The 22,623-nt window shown below is 46.9% G+C and overlaps 1 protein-coding gene across 4 annotated transcripts; it reads left to right on the top strand.

Annotated features, from left to right (window-relative positions):
- The first annotated feature begins 700 nt into the window (after positions 1–700).
- Positions 701–12,888, top strand: GFI1 (growth factor independent 1 transcriptional repressor). 4 transcript variants are annotated; one of them, XM_030823326.1, is made up of 7 exons: positions 701–900; positions 4,034–4,241; positions 4,568–4,750; positions 6,530–7,017; positions 7,133–7,270; positions 8,882–9,047; positions 11,442–12,888. In XM_030823326.1, the coding sequence occupies exons 2-7, from the start codon at positions 4,127–4,129 to the stop codon at positions 11,618–11,620; spliced, it is 1,269 nt and encodes a 422-aa protein (XP_030679186.1). In that variant the 5' UTR covers positions 701–900; positions 4,034–4,126; the 3' UTR covers positions 11,621–12,888. The 4 variants fall into 4 exon arrangements, with proteins under 4 accessions (XP_030679186.1, XP_030679184.1, XP_030679185.1 ...); XM_030823324.1 differs by lacking the exon at positions 701–900 and adding an exon at positions 1,527–1,611; XM_030823325.1 differs by lacking the exon at positions 701–900 and adding an exon at positions 2,457–3,176.
- The last annotated feature ends 9,735 nt before the right edge of the window (positions 12,889–22,623 follow it).

The raw sequence follows: 22,623 nt of genomic DNA on the forward strand, positions 1-22,623 counted from the left end.
AACTATTTCTAGAAAAAGAGCTTTAAGGGTTTCCCCCCCATAACAATTTAAGATTAACCTAAAACATGGTAGTTATTTTGCAAGAACTGGGGAGCACCACTCCCTTCTCCTTGTGTGTGTCTGACATTGGAAGCTTATTGTGCACGAAGTTGTGATCAAAATCCAACTCAATTCATTTTGAAAAGTCACATGACTACAACATCCATCCACTCCAATGAGCAAAGGGTGTAGGCTTTGAGTATACACAGCAGGCCACACACTATGGATCATGTCATACAGTCTAGCGTTGGAAGTTGCTGCATTTGTTCATGTATCTATGAGCTAGGTTTTAAGTTTTTTCCCCCTATTCTATTAATAGAATTAATTATTTAATTAACCCCACTCATTCATTTACTCAGTCCACAGCCTTTTGTTAAGAGCCTGCCTAGGACATAAAGATGAAGATCCAGTGTCTACCCTCATGAAACATACAATCCAAGCGAAGAAGGCTTACTTTGCAATAGTCATCAAAGTTATGCTTTTATGGCGCTTTACTGCTCCCGCCAGCACCCAGTGCCTGGGTATGACCTCAGGCGGTGGCAGAGCCCGCGTACGAGGTCCCGCTCTCCCTGGCTTGCCCCGGCAGGGCGGAGTCAGCCGAGCAGCCGCCAGCGCTGCCCCCGCGCGGCCTTTAATTTCGCAGCTCCGACCACCGGAAATTAGTCGAAGGCTGAGCGGACCCGGTCGAGAGCCGGCGAGCTCCGCGCGGGAAGGGTGCGCCCACCGGTCCCGCCGGGCGCCCGCGGGACGCGCCGCCAGGGCCCTCTCCGCCGGGGGCTCGGCGCTCGCCCACCTCTTCCAAATTTAACCATTACCTAAATCCGAAGGGAAATGAGCAAACCTCTCGGATTGGGTGTCAAGGTATTTTCAGCCTCGTTGGGCGTATTTATCCCCAAGTGTTTCCACAACAAGCTATTTCGGGGCCGCGGGGCAGGTTTCGCTCTGCGGACGCCGTGGCCACTCGCCGGGCTCCAGGCCGGCGGCACCGCGGCCGGTGATTCACGGTTCTGACCCGGGGGTGGTGCAGCCCTAGGAGGTGGCGGGGTCGGGGGTGGGGGGGCGGGTGACCGAGGCCTGAGGGGCGGGGAGGGTCCTCGGAGCGGGGCGCCCCCCACCCCTCTCGTGCCAGTCAATCTGTGTCCTCAATCTGTGGCTTCTCTCGCTGCGGAAGTCTCCCTGGAGCCAAGAATAGTTCATTTTCTTTCAAGTCATTTCTAGAGCCTGAGTGTCCGGACCTCCAATTTCCCTCATCCCCTGCCGACCCACAGGGAGAGAACTGTGAGGACAACTAAGGGGCGCGCGGGACAGGCTGGAAAGGCCAGGCCCCCCACCGCCTGGCCACTTGCGCAAAGGAGCGCGCCCGGCCGCCCGACGGGGGTTGGGAGCAGGTCTGGGAGGGCTATGCGAGCGACTCAGTAACGCTCAGGAAGTGAAGCTTGTGGTTTTGGGGGCTGAGCTCGGAAGGAGAATTTTTTTTTTTTTTTTTTAAGTCAGAGAGACAGAGCGGGCTCTCCCGAAAGCAAGATTCCGTTTGAAAACTCCTAGCGCGGTGCCCGCGCCCTGACTCCTCAGGTAGGTCCGCCGAGCCTGTTCTGCGCCTCCTGCCCTGGTGGGGGCGTCCGCGGGGACTCGCAGAGCACTGGCACTGCGGGGGCGACCAGAGGGCGCGGGCGGTTTCCCACCTGCTGCGGACCGACGTGCGGGAGCCCCGAGAGCTCCGGCAGCTGGGTTAGGGCGCGACCTGCGCAGTGTGGCTGGAAATCTGGAGCCGGGGGCGCGCAGCAGGCGGTCTGGTGGTTCGGCAGGGGAGCCAAATCCACCCGGGAAGGAAACATCTGGTGGGGAGGTGGCAGCAGCTGCGCTCGGGAGGCCGCCCCCTTAGCGCCCTCGGCTCCCGCCTTCCCGGGCCCGGACGGTGAGGAGAGGCCTGAGCGCGCGGAGGGGCCGCCCCACCTCCCGCGCCAGCTGCAGCCCGGAGTTGCCTTCCCACGCGCTCGGCCCAGGCCCCGGGGCCCCTATCTCCTCCAAACTCCCTTCCCACAGGAACCAGCAAAGCGGGCCGGGGTGCGACAGAGGCGTGGGCTTACAGCCCGGGTGGGGAGGCGGCCTCCGCGTCCGCCTGGTCTCTCGTGGCCCCAGCCCAGACCTAGCTCCGGCGCTGACAGTTACCCCGCCCCCATTTGTCCCGCTCCCAGCCAACGCGGGTCCAAGCCGCAGCGGGACCCTCGGGACAACGCCACTCCGTTTTTCTTTTCTTCCGAGATTCGCGGCTGTTTAAAGAATTGGGTTTGAGGTTTGTGGCGTCTAATTGTACGGACGACAAGTGCAGGAAGCGGCAAAGCTCTATCCCTGGGAGCCAACCTGGAGGGAGGCGGATGGCACCCTCACCCCTAGGGGCATTCTGGCGCTTAGGTAGCGGGAAACTTCGCGGGAGCCCCGCGACACGTCTCAGGCGTCTTTTCTCCCAGGTCTATTCCCATTCCTCCGGAGAAGGGGACACAGTGGGGTTGGGGATCTGGAGCAGGGGGCCTGCACCCTATAGGGACCAAGGCCTGTAGGACTCGTTTTAAGCTGAGAGCGCCAACGGACAGACGTAGACTGTGTGGCCTGCATCTTGCCTAGGAAGCCGAGGGGCTCCTAGTCCGGCAGTGGAAACAGCGCGAAGCCGGAGGACTGCAGGTCCTGCCCCGGCCCAGAGTTCCCAGCACCCTCGTTTCTGAATCAGCCGAGACCACGGAGAACTGCTGTACGGCAGCTCACGTGTGAACCCGGTCACCATCGCCTTCACCCCGGGAGGAAGGCAGATTCGTTTACCCCAGACCACCTCGACTGTGGGGTCCCGCCCCCGGAGCCGGCTGGAGCCTAGCCGCAGGCGCAGCCACGCCCTCCCGCTGGGCTCAGATTTCCACCTGGTATTAGGTGAACTGATTGGGGGTTAATGAGAGCGACGCCCCGGGCAGCTAGTTCCCTCCCGGGCCCGGGCCCGACCCCCGCTCTCTGCCAATGCAGCCTGCGCGTTCTGGCGTCCTGTCTTTTTTGTCTGCTAAATTATCGGTGCACTGCCGACTCGGGACACCTAGCATTTCCCAGTCAACGTTGGCGGATCGGGCTCCACTTCCCTAGGACAAGATTTTTTGGTGAGCAGAACGGAAAGTGCTTTTTCCCAGGACCTGATTCCCGAGGTTAGGTCTCCATGGTCTGGGATGGCTCGCCGCAGCCTCGACCAGTGCCCGCCGCAGCCGGGAGTCCGAGGCCAAAGTTTCTCCTACGTGGGGCACGAGTGAGGAGCGAGTGGGATCACCCGGATGCGAGTTTCTCCTGGGGCGGGGGTTGGTCCTCTGTTACTCCCCTCACTTTCCTGTCCCTTTGCTCTCCCACCTCCTTTCTCTGGCCTCTGCTGTCCCCAATCCCTCTGCTGCTGTGCCCGCGCCGCCCCACAGTTTTATCTTGTGTTCCGTTCCCCCCCTCCCCGGCCCTTTCACTCCAGTTTGTAGCTGGCTCTTGGAGGTCTTGGCTCCTTGCCCCTTCCGGGTCCTCGACCACTGGGCATCCCCGGCCCCTAAACCGATCAGCATGTCCCCGCCCTCCCTCGCCAGCCGTAAAGCACAGGCAGGCAGGCAATGAGTAGCTGAGTTGGGGTAACCCAGCCGATGGGAACTACGGCTCTCCAGGGAGTTTGATTGCCCGAGCGAGCTTGGCTAGGAAAGGGGAGGAGCTGGGGGGCGTGGGCAGGGAGGAGGAAAGGGGCCTGAGCCAGGGCCCCGGGACAGGTTTTACCGCTGAGCTGTGTCAGTGGCGGCGGCGGCAACGACGGCGGGTTCGCGCCACCTGTCCAAGTGCCACCTGGTAAGCGCGGCGCAGCGGGGCCAAGCCCCTCCTCCCGTGGGCCCTCTGCGCTCCTCCCTGGCCCGAGCTCTCCCTCCGCCTGGGTGCCCAGACCCCCGCACCGGAGAGTACTGACCAGCGTTTCCACCTGGTTTTCTTTCTCTCTCAGGTCTCCGCCGGGCTGGCTAAGCCCTCGGAGTGACCGTGGGTGACAGCGGCTCCAGGGACTCTTGGGGCGCAGTGGGGAAAGTGCCGGACCACCATGCCGCGCTCATTTCTCGTCAAAAGCAAGAAGGCTCACAGCTACCACCAGCCGCGCTCCCCAGGACCAGACTATTCCCTCCGTTTAGAGAATGTACCGGCGCCTAGCCGAGCAGGTGCGAGGCGCGCGCGGGCCAGGCGGGGCTGCTCACGCGGATGCCTACTGCACCTCGACACACCATTAGTCCGGAGCTGGGAGGGGCTGCCCCAACGTTTCTTTTGCTGCTGTTTTTGTTTTCTACTGCCCTGGTTCCTCCGGGTTTGTCTCCTAGGTGCCACGGCCTCTCTGCGCCTGCCCTCAGATCCGAGAGGGTTCCCGGCCGGGGTCTGGGCGGAGAGGGGAAGACGCTCGGGTGCCCTGGTCGGGGGATTCGGGGAGCCTTCAGAACCCTCAGACTCAACCGGTCCCAGCCTGAGCCCCTCACCTGCCTCCTCTTTGCAGACAGCACTTCAAATGCAGGCGGGGCGAAGGCGGAGCCCCGGGACCGTTTGTCCCCCGAATCGCAGCTGACCGAAGCCCCAGAGAGAGCCACCGCATCCCCAGACAGCTGCGAGGGCAGCGTCTGCGAACGGAGCTCGGAGTTTGAGGACTTCTGGAGGCCCCCGTCACCCTCCGCGTCTCCAGGTAGGAACCCACTGGGAACCTCTCGGGCGGGAGCTGCAGGGACCCGGCAGTGCGAGGGGGAATTGGCGCGACCTTGGGCGTAGAAATGCTAACGGGGAGTTGGAGAGTCTTTCCGGGAGGAGGGAGCTGATTCGTAGGGGAAGGAGGCATCCGGCTTCTCTGGGACTCGGACAGCTTGCCCGCTGGGGCTGCTGCCTCCATCCCAGGCGGCGGGACCCTAGCTGCTTGTCGCTTAGATTCGTTTGCGCGCAGCTGGCCGGTGACGGAAAATAAACCAGTCGTTTCGACTGGCAGCAACGCTGACCTTTCGTTTTCTGACCAGACTTGATTGTTTTATAAAGTGCTAGGATCCTGCAATCTAGACCCCCAAGGCTCAAACAAACGGGGGACCAGGGCAGAACGGGCCAGGCAGAGGAGCTAGGCGCTGGGCGGCAGGGAGGGGGCAGGACGAAAATCTCAGCCCGCGGCTTGGTCTTCACAGGCGCAGATTGGGGGCCTGTTTCATTTTTCGTTTTGCCAGGTTAACCCAGCCTCAGGGGCCTGCTCTCTGGGTTTCATTTCCAGCGAGCAATCCAGCTTCAGGCAAACTAAGTGACCGCACGTTGGGTGGGGGCGTCTCCAGTCCCGGCCGGGGGAAGGAATGAGCAGACCAGCCGGATTCTGTCAAGGGCCGGTTATATCCAGAATATGTTTCCTAGTTTTAGAAGATACCACCACCCGTCCCACAATCAGTGAGTTGACTTGGCGAAAACCATAGCTCCAGCAAGTGTGTCTGGGAGCCGGCGGCGGGAGGATTCTTCCTGCCAGGGCGTCAAGTGGCCGGGCAAGGATTGGGCGCGCCCCGAACCCCTCCGAACGAAACTGCGGGTACAGACTCTCACTGAAGTGGCCAGCCTGAACTGGAGTGTGTGTGTGTGTGTGCGCGCACACACACACAATTTGTAAATGCCGTATGCACTCACATGCGTTGGGGTCACTAGTTTTAGCAAAATTCACGTGGGTGGGGGCGTAGCAGGCCGAGAATTCAGAGCTGTCTCCTTGCAGGTGGTGGCTAAACCTTATGAGTTATACAGTTATTCTCTGAGAAATTCAGGTTCCCCGCCTCCATCAAACTATAACAGGAATGGGGAGTATTTGGCTGGCAATTTAAGCCCAAAAGCCCCTTTCCTGCTGCCCCTTTGCTACGTACACTAGGCACTTAACTTCGTGAAATCTTAATACCTTCGGGTTTATTCAGATACCAGCCTTTCGGGTAGTTCGGGGCCGCATTTATGGACCTTCTCCCTCCTTCCTCGTGGATTCTGGGAAGAAAAAGAACTGAATGGGAACATGTAGGGGCTGGGAGAGTGCCTGCGCTGGTGGCTGGACCCTTCCGCGAGTGCTGTGAGGGGCCGAACGGCCGCCGCCTTCTCCCTAACAGCTCAACTCCGGGCATTTATAGACGCGCCCTTCCCTATAGGATCTCCAGGTGCGCGGGTCCAGACAGAAAAGATCCTCGGAACGCCGAGCGCCTCCGCTGCACTCGCACAGAATTTACGACCTCCTCTCCCGAGGTCTTTTCAATGATCTGTTTGCTGCTCTGCCTCCTATAGTGGCCTGCGAGGCCCCAGGGCCCGGGCCACGTTTTACCTTGGGGCGAGCCTGGCACCTGGCGCACGCAGTGTTCTACAAGCGCTGGGTGCCCCGCAGTCCGCGAACACGCCACGCCCGCAGCCGCAGCCCGGCGGCCTCCGCTCTGCCGTCTGAAGCCTGACCGGACGCTCCCTTGTGCCTCCACAGCCTCGGAGAAGTCAATGTGCCCATCGCTGGACGAAGCCCAGCCCTTCCCCCTGCCTTTCAAACCGTACTCATGGAGCGGCCTGGCGGGTTCTGACCTGCGGCATCTGGTGCAGAGCTACCGACCGTGTGGGGCCATGGAGCGCGGCGCTGGCCTGGGCCTCTTCTGTGAACCCGCCCCGGAGCCGGGCCACCTGGCCGCGCTGTACGGCCCGAAGCGGGCTGCCTGCGGCGCGGGGGCCGGGGCGCCAGGGAGCTGCAGCGCAGGGGCCGGTGCCACGGCTGGCCCTGGCCTAGGGCTCTACGGCGACTTCGGGTCTGCCGCAGCCGGGCTGTATGAGAGGCCCACGGCAGCGGCGGGCTTGCTGTACCCGGAGCGTGGCCACGGGCTGCACGCAGACAAGGGTGCTGGCGTCAAGGTGGAGTCGGAGCTGCTGTGCACCCGCCTGCTGCTGGGCGGCGGCTCCTACAAGTGCATCAAGTGCAGCAAGGTGAGGCTCCCGAGCTCACCACCTCGCCTGCCCTGCGCCTGCTTCCCTTACCCGCGCCTCGCCTGCGCCTCGCGGCCCCTCTCAGCGGCCTTCTCTCTGCCCCCACCCGCCTTAGGTGTTCTCCACGCCGCACGGGCTCGAGGTGCACGTGCGCAGGTCCCACAGCGGTACCAGACCCTTTGCCTGCGAGATGTGTGGCAAGACCTTCGGGCACGCGGTGAGCCTGGAGCAGCACAAAGCCGTGCACTCGCAGGTAAGCGCGGGGCGCACCGCCGCGCGCGGCCCTGCTCGGGGATCTTCTGCATCTCCTTGGTGCAGCACCCGCCAGTCTCTGCCTGGAAGTTTTCTCCTCGACTTCCCCCAGTTTCCTCCCCCAAGCCCTCCGCTGCGTCCCCTTGCCCTGGTGCAGGTGTGTAGGGAAAGGAGGATTGTGGCCGGCTCAGGCCTTGAGGCAGCCCTAGATTTTGTTGTCACACCACTGTGAGCCTCGAGAGTGTGATCCTCATTGTTACTTTGGGCTTGAGGTAGGTTTGTATGCACTGAATCGTGCTGCTGATATATCAGACTTACTAGCTCTGTTTCTTTGTGCCTATTCTTTTAACCAAATGGTTGTCACTTAATTTGCATTGACCCCACTCGACTGGAAAAGCGGGAATCTCAGCTCGACTGGAAAAGCGGGAATCTCAGCTCATTTAGAGCATCTAGGAGCGTATTTACCCCGCTATTCATTCTTTCCTTCCTTCCTTTCTTTTCTTTTCTTTTTTCTTTTCTTTTCTTTCAGTCTGGCTCTGTTACCCAGGCTGGAGTGCAGTTGCACAATCTCAGCTCACTGCAACCTCCCCCTGCCAGGTTAAAGTGATTCTCGTGCCTCAGCCTCCTAAGTAGCTGGGATTACAGGTGCATGCCACTACGGCACAACTAATTTTTGTGTTTTTAGTAGAGACGGGATTTTGCCACGTTAGCCAGGCTGGTCACGAACTCCTGGCCTCAAGTGATCCACCAGCCTGGGCCTCCCAAAGTGCTGGGATTACAGGCATGAGCCACTATGCCCCACCCCCGCTATTTATTCATTCATTCATTAATAAATATTTGTTGCCTAACTTCCAGGTGCCAAGTACTTAAGAATCTTATAGCACATCATGTCCTTGACAGCATGCTCACATGAAGATTATAGTTTAGCTGAGAGATGGAGAGTAGATGAGCAAGTAAATATACCAATAGCTATCTCAGGAGAATGCCTACTTATGAAGGCTAAAAAGAGTATCAGCCCATCTCCCCCAGCACCCACACTGGCTGGGGGGAGGTGGCATCTCAAGTGACTGAGGTCTAAGCCTCCTGTTGAGGAGGGTGGAGAAGTGTGTGCTAATGGGTGTCAAAAAAAGCAGGGTGTGGATATGTTTTTGCCATGGGGTGTGGAAGGTTGTGGGTGAAGAATGTTTTGGTAGAAAAAGTGTTGAAGGGCCAGGCACGGTGGCTCACGCCTGTAATCCCAATACTTTGGGAGGCTGAGGCGGACGAATCACTTGAGGCCAGGGGTTTGAGACCAGCGTGACCAACATGGTGAAACCCCATCTCTACTAAAAATACAAAAATTAGTCAGGTGTGGTGGCATGTGCCTGTAGTCCCTGCTACTTGAGAGGCTGAGACACGAGAATTGCTTGAACCTGGGAGGCAGAGGGTGCAGTGAGCTGAGATCGTTCCACTGCACTCAAGCCTGGGCGACAGAGGAGACGGTCTCAAAAAAAGAAAGAAAAAGTATTCAAGGGATTTTTAGGGCCAGCTGAGGGGTGAGGAGAGCAGCAGTCTAGTTGACTGCAGTAGGAGTGCTACATCTCTCTCTCTCTCTCTGTCTCTCTCTCTGTAGGAACGGAGCTTTGACTGTAAGATCTGTGGGAAGAGCTTCAAGAGGTCATCCACACTGTCCACACACCTGCTTATCCACTCAGACACTCGGCCCTACCCCTGTCAGTACTGTGGCAAGAGGTTCCACCAGAAGTCAGACATGAAGAAACACACCTTCATCCACACTGGTGAGCTAAAGGCGCTTGGCTTGTAGGAACCACCCTGAGGCCAACATTACTCATCTTCTCTGATTTCTGGCCCCAGTGAGTGGTGGATGAGGCCTTTCTGATGGAGTTATTCCCTGCTCTGTGTTAAAGAAAACAAAGGGGTGGGTTCTTCGGTTCATTTACAGGCATAATTCTCCCCAGAGCCGCCTTGATTTGGGGTTGTGTCTGAAAGTCCACTCAGCAGGTCAGCTCACAGGTACTCTATACTTGGAAAGAACATTTTCCTTTAGGTTAGCAGCTGCTTCCACTGCTGCCTGCTCTGGGTGAAATATGAAGCTCCAGGGTCCCTTAGAGAGTTGCTCTAAAGCTTACCTAGAGATTGAGGACTTTCCCTAACCACCTGGCCTTTTGTGGGAGGGACTCGTGTGGCCTCTCTGGCTGCATTTTCAGGAGTCTGAGAGCTTATTCTGATTGAAGAGGAACAAATAATGGCAAATATGATTAAACTCTCTGCTAAGCATTTTTAAAATGCCTTATTTCATTTTATGCTCACAACAATTCTGAGAGGTAGAGACTACTCCTCCCCATTTTAGAGATGAAAAAAATGAGGCTAGGTAATCTGCCTAGGGTCACACTGCTAGCAAATGACAGGGCCAGAGCTCAAATTCAGGTCTGACCTCTCAAATGTCCACTCTTGGCCACTGTTTATTGTATTTTACGTTCAGTTATGAGGTTGGTAGACACAGAAAGCTTCTATTCACTTATTGCCCTTTTCAAAATATCTGCAAGTTAATGCCATATAATGATAATTCCTTACCTATTATAATGCTTTATAATTTACAAAGTACTTTCAAATCTATCCTTTCATTTGATTCTTATTGCCACTCAGTAAAGTAGAAGGAGCTGCTCTTACCATCCTGAAACTCAGAAAGAGTGAATGATTTATCAGAAGTAAGACTGAATGAATAATGGAGTCATGTAATGCTCTGGCTTTTAATCCTGGACTCTGTCTAACACTTTATGTGCGGGTGGGAGTTTTAATGCCAAGAACACTCTAATAGTCAAAAGACATTTACATGAGACCCAGAATTTCTGAAAATGTTATTGAAGAATATGAATACTGATTTAGAACAAATCACAGTGTATTCTAAACACCCCCCCCTTGATGTTTATAAATATACTTGGGTAATGTATGTATTTCCATTGAAAACCCGGAAAAGTATTCTACTTTAATCATTCCCTCTTACCTGAAATTTCCATGTAATTCACTCCTTATAAGTAAGGTATTCAGGACACTTATCAAAATGCAACTAGGATCTTGACTGAATAAAACATTAAGCCCTTATCAAACATTTACGTTATACCTAGAATTTGTTTCTCAGATTTGTTTGACCCTAAAGGGATAGAATACATTTTGATGGGTGGTTTCTTATCAAGGAAATCTGAAGCATGAAAACAGAAGAGTTTAGCAAGGAGGACAGAGGGTTCCTCAAAAATGAACTTCATCTATTTTATATTTTTTCCAAGGCTGAGCCCTGACTATAATGCCATGCTGGGCTATTTGGAAATTCATGCCACTTACCTAACAACACATGAGATGGGGAACAAGACAAAACCTTTTTGTGTTCTCTTATTAATTTGTGGTGAAGAATTGCTGGTATATAAAGAATCATGTGATTAACCTCATAAAATTAAGGAAAAATCAAGACAGAAAAGTATCAGCTGCCTTAATACTTTGTGGCCTAAATGTGGATTTTTAAAATAAGTTATTGAAAAACGTATCCTGCACATGTACCCTGGAACTTAAGAAAGAGAGAGAGAAAAGAAAGAAAGAAAGAAAGAAAGAAAGAAAGAAAGAAAGAAAGAAAAGAAAGAAAGTCCATGTTAAGATGTTTTTTCAGATATACTCCGCTGTCCTTCAAGAACAAGAAAGAAGACAGGCTCACTGATCCATACAAACTGACACCCACTTGGAAATTCTGATTTGAAAACTTCCTCTGAATTAGAACGGAGTCACACGGTTTTAGGACAGCTTCCCCCTCCCCTTCCTGTTGAACATCTGCTCTGAGTGTTCATGGCTTATAAAGTCAGGGGAGTCCTCCTGGGGTAGATTCAGCTGGGGAGGGCACGTGGCCTTTGCTCTGTTTCCGTTTAGCAGGAAACCGTTTGAGGCCTTTGGCTGGGAACCCCCCCTTCAGAAAGTCTCCCTTTCACCTGGTGCACCCATGGTGCTTCCAGGGACTCGCATTGCAGGCTGGGAGTCATTTCATGTTGCAACACGTCACCCTCCAAGTTGCTTGAAGGCTTTAGACTGTGGTGCAACCAGCTGCTGCCAAGAGCATGTGGGTCACAGTGGGTCCTCTCTAGCTTTATCATAGGCTCATACTTTCTCCCCTCACCCTCCCATCCCCACAGGTGAGAAGCCTCACAAGTGCCAGGTGTGCGGCAAGGCATTCAGCCAGAGCTCCAACCTCATCACCCACAGCCGCAAACACACAGGCTTCAAGCCCTTCGGCTGCGACCTCTGTGGGAAGGGTTTCCAGAGGAAGGTGGACCTCCGAAGGCACCGGGAGACGCAGCACGGGCTCAAATGAGCACCCTGGCTGGCTGCAAGCACCAGCTACACAACACTACTGAGGGCAGCCTCTCTGCTTGCCACCACTCCGCTCCCTGCTTGCCTCCACTCCCTTCTGACTTTCCAGACCCCAGGTCCAGTCTGCAGATCCTACCAGGGTGCTCCTCCTTTGCCTTACCTCCTGGAGCTGCCAGAAGAGATGAGGTACCTTTTCAAAGTGCAGCTGAGAGTGAGAACCAAGTGACTCTCTAGGCTTCGGACACAAATAGGCTCCTCTACACCTGAAGACAAAGGCAAAGTCAAATGGGGACCAGAATAAATCTTAGACCCCACAGTCCTTCCCATTTCCAGCCCTAATCTACAGACAGGAATGCCCTTCAGGTTTCTTCCCTCCCCCTCTTGACCTACCCCAGATATTTGTGTGGAAGAGGAGGAATCACCATTTACAAGGTGGACAAATGCTAATATTTTTATCTAGAAAGAAGAGTGAGTGTTAACTTTTATTTTTTTCCTTCTGGGGAGTCTGTTGACTCCTTTCTTTTGGGTGCTGCCTATAAATCTTGGAGGAATCATTTCTCCTCCTCAAAAACTGATTCAGAAACTGACTTGGGGAAGGAATTTAATACTTTGAAGTCATGAGATGCATCATCAAGGCTACCCCCAAGAAGGAGCAGAAGAGAAGTTGGTGATGAGAGGGGATTAGAGGTCCTCCCTTCAGTAGGCCTGTGAAAGCCTCATCACTGGAGGTAAAAGCACAAGCAATGCCTGTGGACAAGATGTCATTCATTCACTCAGCAAATGTCCATGGATCACCGGCTACCAAGGTACCAGGCACCATGCTAGGTATTGGGGAAGAGAGACTGAAGTCACAACCCCTGACTGCTCCTCAAAAGCTAACGGTTGCACCTCCAAGTGGCTGGGTCTGTTCTTACTCTTGGAGGGAATTCTGAGAAGACAACACAGAATTGTAAACCTTCCCTTTTGACCCTTTTGGATTTTATCAGGTGTAAACAAAAAGTAGCTGAACAGTTACTTCAAAGATATGTGTGTATATTCAGTTTTTTATTGTTAAGCTGATATTTTAAAGATGTCTGAGCTAGCACGCATGTGGGAAGGAAGGCTCTGTCTTCAACTCTTTGACCCTCCATGTGTACCATAGAGGGGGGAAAAGTGGTATTTTCACTTTGATGAGGTTGGTAAATGTTTTTAGATCTTCTGGTATGCATTATGTTTGTTAATACATATTTATTAGAGTGATGTTTTAAGTTAATAAAGTATTAAGAGTATTACAGATTGCCTCTCCTTTAGGCAGGGAATTTGGGGCAGACCTTTGTTTTACTCTGTAGGGGAAAGCTGGCACTGAAGGAAACTGCAATGGAGGATAAAAGTGAAGCAGACGAGCTAATATCCAGAAGAGTAAAATCCAGTTGCTCTGGTTTCCATATACTTTCTCCTTTGCTCCTACACCTCAGAGATACTTCTTTCATAAGAGAAAAACTAGGAGGTGTACAAAACTAAGCTACTACCTTGTAGAGCCCCTGATGGTTCCACAGGCACATAAGTAAGCTCTTTCCTCTGAAAATGTCAACATATTTTTTTATGGGCCTGAAGGCTCCCAGATGAATAAAGAAATCACAGGTCTTAGGTCTAGGTTTTAGTTTTAGTCACAGCTCTGTCACCAACACATCATGTGACTTGTGTAAATCTTTTGACTTCCCCGATACTGGTTTCCTTGATCAAGTAATATGGAGACAGCTCTGTCATTCCAGTCCAACCCTGACTGCTTTGATTCTGTGGAGACTGGAAAGGAGAAAAAGTGTGAGATTGGTTAGCTGCCTCTCCTAATGCAAGTCACAAATCTAAAGGCCCATGAGGATCTGGGTTATTTCTGGTTCTGTCCCACCTGTGGGAGCTTTTTGCATAAGTCAGTCCTTTAAGAGAATGAAACCAGAATAAAGTCCTGGCCAAAATCCCTACTACTAGTGCTTTAACACCTCCCAGCCAGACATTCAGGGTATGCATGCCCCATGGTGAGTACCAGCAGATTGCCCATTTACAACTCAAATTGATTTCACACATATAATTGAGCACCCAGTATGTGCTGGGCACTCTTCTAGGGGGTGGAGATACAGCAGTGAGGACAATGTCTTACGAAGCTTTACTTATTCATTGTTGAATCCTCAGTTCCCAGAATAGTGCCTGGCACACAGTAGGAGATTAATATTTACTGAGATGTTAAGTGAATAAACAGAAAATAAGCTCCTGCTTCATCCTAGGGGCTGGCTCTGCTCTCTACAGCACAAAGGGAAGAGAGATTGCTTGACAGCCTGGGAAACAAATAGAATCCGCACGACTTTCTCTCCAGGTTGGCGGGGAAGGGGGGCTTGAATGCTGCTTTTCTCCGGTTTCTCCAAATCTCAGTCCTTGGCTGTCCTCACCTGATTTCCAGCACCATGTCTTTCCATGTCAGTTTACTCTCATTCACAATTTAAATTTGTTTACTCTGTAATGGAGTTTAAGATAGCTTTTCAGAACTGATGGATGATGAACAGTTGCAGTGTCCAGGAACCACTTCCTAGTGTCCTGGGAGACAAACCTCCCAGTGAATAAAAATGACAAAAACATCCTTCCCACAGAAGTCACCCTGTGTACTGGTTGGTTATTTCCAACCTGGTTTGAAAAGTAAAGAAGTTGCACTGCGGGGTAAGTAGAACTGATTGAAATCTATGTGACTGTTCTGTCCTGCTCTTCCCTTATGACATTTAGAACATTTGGTCCATTTTTGTTATCCCTGTGTATGCTCTAAGTGAGGAATTGTAATTTTGATGTTAACTGTATGCCTTTTTTTTTTTTTTTGGTAAAAAATTATATCTTGATATCCGCAGTTCAGAATCAAAACAAATTACTGTGCCTGTTACCGTGTGAAATTTGAAGATTGCAAATATCTCTCTTAATGTTATTACTTGACTCTATTAAAAATAGATTGTGAATATTCCATGTCACATTATTCATGAGGCAGGCTCTATGCCTTTTGTCTGCTGGAGTAACAGTAGAAAGGGTAATAAGAGACATCAGAGCACACCTTTGTTTCTTTCACTAAATTTTTAATAACACCTCCAGCTAGCCAGTTGGTGAAGCTCAGCTCTTGCATAAAAGTGGAAAAGCACAGCTATCTCTGAGAAGACCAACTCTTTCAGCAGCTAATTTGAGTTTGTGTTCATCTACACCAGACGTGATTAAATTACCTATCAAGTGTGCTGAGCTATCAGGATTCAGGCCACGTAAAAGGTGAATTTCATCTGATTGATTTGAGACACGAATGGAACAATTGAGTTTTAAAAGCCCCGCCTTAATTAAAGGGATAGAAGAGTATCACTCCCTGGCGACTTCTTGACTGCCATTGCCCTTGAAAACTGGGTGGTGATAGTGATTTGACCCAAGTCACTTTGTTGTGTGCCTGTTTGTTCAACCTGATCATTTAACAGAAAGAAATGAACTCAGAGGAAAACCTGAAAGGACTTCACTACTTTTTACTGGGCATTTCTAGAGCACTGTTTGTTTAAATCTGTGCTGCCATATTATTTCTACAGAAAAAACTTTTTAGGAAGTATATAATACATTTATTTTAACCCCCTTTTCCCATTCATTAAGTCAGATTTTAAAAATTAAAAAGTTTAAAGAAATTGCACCCTAAATCCTTCTAGCTTAAAAGCTTATGTTCTTTTTGTATGCATTCCTTTCTAGTTTCTTCCTTTCTAGTCTTTAGGCACATGTGCGTATATTTATATTTTATAATTTTTGTCTATATAGGTCTTTTATTATATGGACACATACTTAAAACAGATATTTCACAATGAGAATTTGGAGAATTTTATAACCAAATTTTATTGAAGTCTTAGTATTTTATTGGGAATCTTATCAATCATTGAGAAAAAGTCTTTTCTGAAGTTTAATGTTATCACTTTTTGAATAAAACATTTTAGGCATACTGGAAATTGCAGAGAATAATATCAGTGTACCCACTGTTCTGCCATATTTACTTCAGATTTTATTTTTGAAATAACCTGTTACAGGTATAGTTGAATTTCTTCTCGGATATGTTCCTCTCTAGCCCCATTTCCTTTCTTTTCTCCTCAGAGGCATCCATTATACCAAAATCAGTATATATAATTGCCATGAATATTTGTATGCCTTTAATTTTCATAATACCATTAATAATATAAAATTATATAAATATATAATATAATATAAATATACAATTATATAAATATATAATTTAGCATATTAACTTCATGTAAATGGAGTATAGTTTATACTTCTGTACTTTTCTGGTTTTTTTGCTTAACACATTGTTTTTGAGATTTATCCATGTTGATATGTGCAGTTTAGTTCCTTTATTTTAACCACTGCATATGGAATTCCATGGGATGAATGCTTGGTAATTTATTCTCCTGTTGGGAGAGTTTGGGTCATTTCCAGTTTTTCCTATTACAAATGATTCTGAAGCAAACAACCTTTTATGTATCTCTGTTGTGAGAGATTCTTTAGGATGTATTCCTGGGAATGAAAATGCTGGATATTATCAAACTGCTCTTCAAAATGATTGTTCCAATTTACAGTCTCCCCAGCAATGTAGAATTCTTGTTACTCCAAATCTTACCAACACTTTGTATTGTCAAACTTTAAACATGTCTGCCAATCAGATGGATGTGAATGTCATTGTAATTTGCATTTCCTGATTCCTAGTGAGGTTGAGTATCTTTTTATAAGTTGATGGGCCTGACAGATTTCCTTTCCTGTGAAATGCCTCTTCATGTACTTTGTCCATTTTTCTGTTGGTTGTTTGCTTTTTATCAATTTGTTCTTTAAATATATTCTAAACATTCACTGTTATGTTAGTTAAATGTGTTGCATACTTATCCCAGTCTATGGTTTGCCTTTTCACTTTGAAGAGAGGATTTGTTTACTTGTTTTGTTTTTGTGTGTAATCAAATGTATTAGTCTTTTCCTCAATGGTTTATGCTTCTTACATATCATTTACACTCTCTCCCTAGCTGGTGGTCATTAGATTCCCTATATTTTCTTCTAAAAGTGTTTAAATTTCTGTTTGTAACATTAGGTTTTCTTCTTTTTTTTTTTTTTTAGATGGAGTCTCACTCTGTCACCCAGGCTGGAGTGCAGTGGCACAATCTTGGCTCACTGCAACCTCCGCCTCCCAGGTTCAAGCGATTCTCCTGCCTCAGCCTCCCAAGTAGCTGAGACTACAGGCATGTGCCACCACACCTGGCTAATTTTTTATTTTTAGTAGAGACAGGGTTTCAACATGTTGGCCAGGCTGGTCTCGAACTCCTGATCTCAGGTGATCCACCCACCTCGGCCTCACAAAGTGCTGGGATTACAGGCGTGAAACATTTGCTTTTTAATCCACTTGTGTGTGTATAGTATAAAGTAGGACCTAATTTTAAAAATTTTCTTCACCATTAGTAATGGATAACCAATTATCCCAACATTATGTATTGCTATTTTCATCCTTTTCCCTCTGATTGTAATGCCACCTCTGTCATATGTCAAGTTTCTATTTCTGTATGGTTCTGTTTCCAGGCTTGCTGATCTGTTCCACTGGTCATTTTGTCTATCTCTATGCCAAAGCTGTAGTGTCTTAAATAATTTAAGTTATAATAAACTCTTAATAGCTAGTAGGGAAGGCTGCCTTGTGACCTGTTTCATCCTCTTAAGGAGTGTCCTGGCTACCTTTGGCCCTTCGTTCTTGCATGTGAAAAACTCTATTGGAATTTTGGTTTGTATTACATTTATTATTTAATTTGGGGAGAATTGAAATTATTTTGCTATTGATTCTTCTTATACATAAATATATATTGATTACTTATTTAATCTTCTTTTATGGCTTTCAATAACACTTTGTCATTGTCTGCATAATTTAATTACTTTTTAAACTTATTTTATTTCTTTTTTTGAAAATTGAATTTTGTAATTGCTGATGTATGGGAACAAAATTAATTTTTCTATATGTTGATCTTGTATCCTGCAACTTTGCTGAACCCTCTTTTTGCAGATTATTTTAGATTTTCAGAGTAAGATAGCCATAAGATATTCAAGTGATAATAGCTTTATTTCATTCTTTCCATCTTATTCTTGCCTCACTGCACTGGCCAGGGCTGTATTGAATAGGGGCTGAATAATAGCCATCTTTGTCTTATTCCCTTATTCCAGGGAAATATTTTTAGTTTTTCACAACTTTATGTGATGTTTTTGGTAGATAACTTGTTGAAAATGAGATTAGGAATTTCTGTTTCTATTTGGTAAGAATTTCCACTTGTGTATGTGTGTTTTTAATCAATGGGTATTTAATTTTTTTGTATGATTTTTCTGCATCTATTGAGAGAATTAATATATTTTTAATCTTTTATCCTTTAATTTGTCAACATGGCAAATTATAATTTTCTCTAATGTTTTAAATTATCCTTGTATTATTTGGGGAACAAACCCCACCTAGAGGGAACAAATTCCAACTTAGTCATTTAAACAACATTGCTGATTTGGTTTGCTGACCTTTACTTAGGATTTTTGCATTTACACTTACTAGTGAAATTGGCTTATAATTTTTATTTCTTATACTGCCCAAGGTTTAACATGTTTCAGAATGAACAGGGTAACATTTCTTCCTTTTCTGTTTTCTGGATCAATTTGTGAAGGACTGGAATTATATGTTCTTTGAATGTTTGATAGAACTCACCTGGGATTTTTTTGATGAAGGTTAGCAAAGAGGAGGGTATATTTAAATTTTAGTTACTATAGGTCTATTCAGGTTTTTAATTTTTTCTTAAATATGCTGTATCACGGCCGGGCACGGTGGCTCACGCCTGTAATCCCAGCACTTTGGGAGGCCGAGACGGCTGGATCACGAGGTCAGGAGTTCAAGACCATCCTGGCTAACACGGTGAAACCCCGTCTCTACTAAAAATACAAAAAAATTAGCCGGGCCTGGTGGTGGGCGTCTGTGGTCCCAGCTACTTGGGAGGCTGAGGCAGGAGAATGGCGTGAACCAGGGAGGTGGAGCTTGCAGTGAGCCGAGATCGCGCCACTGCACTCCAGCCTGGGTGACAGAGCGAGACTCCGTCTCAAAAAAAAAAAGGCTGTACCATATATATGGTATATATATATGGTATATATATATATATGGTATATATATATATGGTATATATATGGTATATATATATGGTATATATATGGTGTATATATATGGTATATATATGTGGTATATATATGGTATATATATGTGGTATATATATATGGCATATATATATACCATATATATATATCAGCATATTTATAAGTATCCAAATTAATTCTTCTAAGTATACAAATTAATTGCCACAAACATTTCATAGAGTTCTCTGATTTTTAAAAAATGTCTACTCCACCTATAGTTATGTTCAATTTTTCTTTCCGATATTGTTCATTTGTACCTTTATCCTTTTTCTTTAATATTGCCAAAGGTCCCTATTTTATTAGTTTTTGCAGCATATTTTCATTGTCATTCATTTCTATATCTTATCTAACAATACTTTTTATTTGACAGATGTATTATTTAGAAGTACATTTAAAATTTCTAAACATCTCTGGCTTAGAGTTGCAAAATAAAATTCTAAACATGTTTTTTCAGTAATTTTTGTAAGTGATTTATAATTTAATTATATTTTGATCAGAGAACCTGACTTGCATAATATTAATTCTCTAATATTGAGATTTATTTTGTGGCCTTCTCCATGGTCAATTTTTATACATAATGTGTGCTTGAAAAGAATGTATATATTCTAATTGCCAAGTGCAAGTTCCACTATGATTAAGCTTGTGATTATATTGTTCAAATTTTCTATATCCTAAATAATTTTGGTCTGCTTAACCAATCACTTAGATAGGTTTTACTCTCTCATGGTGATTATTAAGTTATAAATTTCTCCTTTGAGTTCTTTTTTTTTCCATGTGAACTTGAGAAAAATCTCCTTTGAATTCTGTTAACTCTTTTTCTTTTACCTATTTTGAGGGTTGTTATTAGGTGCATAAAATTTTGAACTATTATGTATTCCTGGTGAATTATTCCTTTTTAAATCATCATTCTATTGTACTCATTGTCTTTAGTTTTTTTGTTTGGTTGGTTAGTTGTTTTTTTTAAGTTTTGTTTTTTTTTTTTTTCTTAGAGACAAGGTTGCCTAGGCTGGATTGCAGTGGTGCTATCTCGGCTCACTGCAGGCTTGACCTCCCTGGCTCAGGTGATTCTTCTACCTTAGCCTCCTGAGTAGCTGGGACTACAGGCACATACCACCACACCTTTCTAATTTTTGTAGTTTTTGTAGAGGTGGGGTTGCACCATATTTCCCACACTGGTCTTGAGCTGCTGGGCTCAAGCAATCCATCTACCTTGGGCCTTCGAAATGCTGTGATTACAAGTGTGAGCCACTATACCTGGCCTATTTTTACATGGTATTTTTAATGTCCTTTTATTTTTAATCTTTTTATATTCTTGTGCTTTAGGCATATATCTTTGTAAATAGCATTAATTCAATATTATTTACCTTTTTAAAGTCTTTCAGACATAAGTAAAATAAAATTTCCAATTGAAAATATAATTTCTGATACCGTTTCACTATATGCGTGTGTGGTGTACATGTATCTGATCTTTTCATCTCTAAGCAACTTAATCTAATAGGAATCTGTTGCTGTTTTCTCATTTCCAATGAGCTTTTACTGATAAAAAAAATTACACACACACACAGGAGAGAAAAGTACTCACTCTGCCCAAAACAATATGATGCTTACTGCTTTACTCTGCTAGCCCATTTTTTGATATTCAAGGAAGGATTCTATCTTGCAAGGTTTTTTAAAGCTTGCATTTGTTTTAACTGTAGAGGAGACCCAAAAGCAGGAAGTTAGGTTTGTTTCTTGATGCTAGCTTTACAAACTTCATTGAGAAGTTTTTTAATTTTTGGTAAAGTAGGAAGCCTAGTTTCAATTCTGTCTTTTAACATGAATTAGACAATTTCCTAGGTTGCCCTTTCTGAAAACTGATTGGCATGCCTTTATAAGATTTGCTGCAATAGCAATTCTTCAGTTTTTCTTAGAGTAAGGAAAATATGAGTGGATGCCTCTTGTGACTTTTTGAGAGAGCCAGAAACCATCCTTTCATTAACCTTTAGTAGAATTGTCTGTGTTTCACCTCTTGGATATACCTTCCCAGAGACATCACACAAACTCAACTTCCTCTTTCCCTGTACTAAAAACCACTGTTCATGGGACTCTAATAAACAAGAGTAGCAGGTTCTTAACTGGGCTGAGGGAGTCCCACCACAGTGTAATATTTTGCCTGCCATCTTTGCATGGTTATTGTTTACATCATATGTTTAGGTACTGTATAAAATAACATATAAAATAAAAAGTTTAAAATAAAGGTAGAATCAGATGACCTTCAAAACTCTTTCACTCCAGGAGCTGGGCATTGTGGCTCATGCCTGTAATTCCAGTGACTTGGGAGGCTGAAGTGGGAGAATTCCTTGAGGCAAAGAGTTCAAGACCAGCCTGGACAACATAATGAGACCTGGTCCCTGAATTTTTTTTTTTAATTCCCTGGGCAACAAATTGAGACCCTGTCTCCAAACAAACAAACAAACAAACCAGTGGGCAGTGAACTGGAAAACTCTTTGCAATCCAAATGCTAGTGTCAAAGGTTTAGCTGATCTGATTTCAGGGCACCGACAACACTTATGCTTTGTACATCACTAAGGACCCCTTGGGGTCTATATGGAGGTTTATTTTCCACTGGTCACTGTTGGTCCAAGACTGGCAGGTTCCAGGTGTGAGAAGTGGATCCGAACTTTCCTAGGGAACCTTCTATTAGCTTGGAGAAGCAGAACTGTTTAGTTAAAAACTGCATTGAATTTGGAGGTCAGGGGATCCTTAAATATGGTATATTGATTACTTATCTGCATATAGTTCCAGTTCAAGACCAGGAGAAGACAGAAAGACGGATGTCCCAGATCAATCAGTCAGACAGGCGAAGTTCCCTTTTAGCCTTTTTGTTCTATTCAGATCTACAATTGATTGGATGAGGCCCACCTACATTAGGGAAGGCAGTCTACTTTACTCAGTCTACTGATTTAAAAGTTAATCTCTTCCAGAAACACCCTCAGAGACATACCAAGCAAAAATGTTTAACCAAGTGTCCGGGCACCTGAGACCCAGTCAAATTGACACAAAAACTAACCATCATGGTCTCCAAATTGCCAGTGTATTTATCAGAGTAAAGAGCACTAGTGCTGTAACGAATAACTCCAAAATTGCAGTGGCTTACATAATAAATAAATAATTAACATATCACAGTGAATTTGAGTGTGTTCAGGCTGCTTTCTTCACTGGTGATTGAGAGCTCACAATTCCTTCTATCTTGTAATGCTGCCATCTTCCAGGGATTTCTTGTTCTCTCCTGCATTGTCTGCATTTAGCTGGCTGATAAATGAAGACAGAAGGTGTGCAGATGGGACCTTTGTAAAGCCAGACTGGGCAATGTATAGATTACTTCTGGTCATCTTCTTTTGATCAGATCCCAACACAAAATCCCAACCTTGCTGCAAAGAATGCTGGGAAATGTAATTTTCCTTTCTGTTAAGGAAGAAAAAATGGTGAGCATCTAGCCAGTCTTGGCCAGAGCCCTAAGTAGCTTTTTTTTTTTTTTTTTAAAGAGACAGGATCGTGCTTTGTCACCCAGGCTAGACTGGAGTGACACCATTATGGCTCACTGCAGCCTCAACACCCTGGGCTCAAGCAGTCCCCCTGCCTCAGCCTCCCAAGTAACTAAGACAACAGATGTGCACCACCATCCCCTGCTAATTTTTTTATTTTTTGTAGAGACAGGGTCTCCTCTTGCCCAGGCTGGCCTGGAGCTCCTGGCCTCAAGCAATCCTCCCACCTTGGCCTCTCAAATTGCTGGGATTACAGGTGTGAGCCACC

This window comes from Nomascus leucogenys, chromosome 12 (genome assembly GCF_006542625.1).
Source record: "Nomascus leucogenys isolate Asia chromosome 12, Asia_NLE_v1, whole genome shotgun sequence".
Lineage (NCBI taxonomy): Eukaryota > Metazoa > Chordata > Mammalia > Primates > Hylobatidae > Nomascus > Nomascus leucogenys.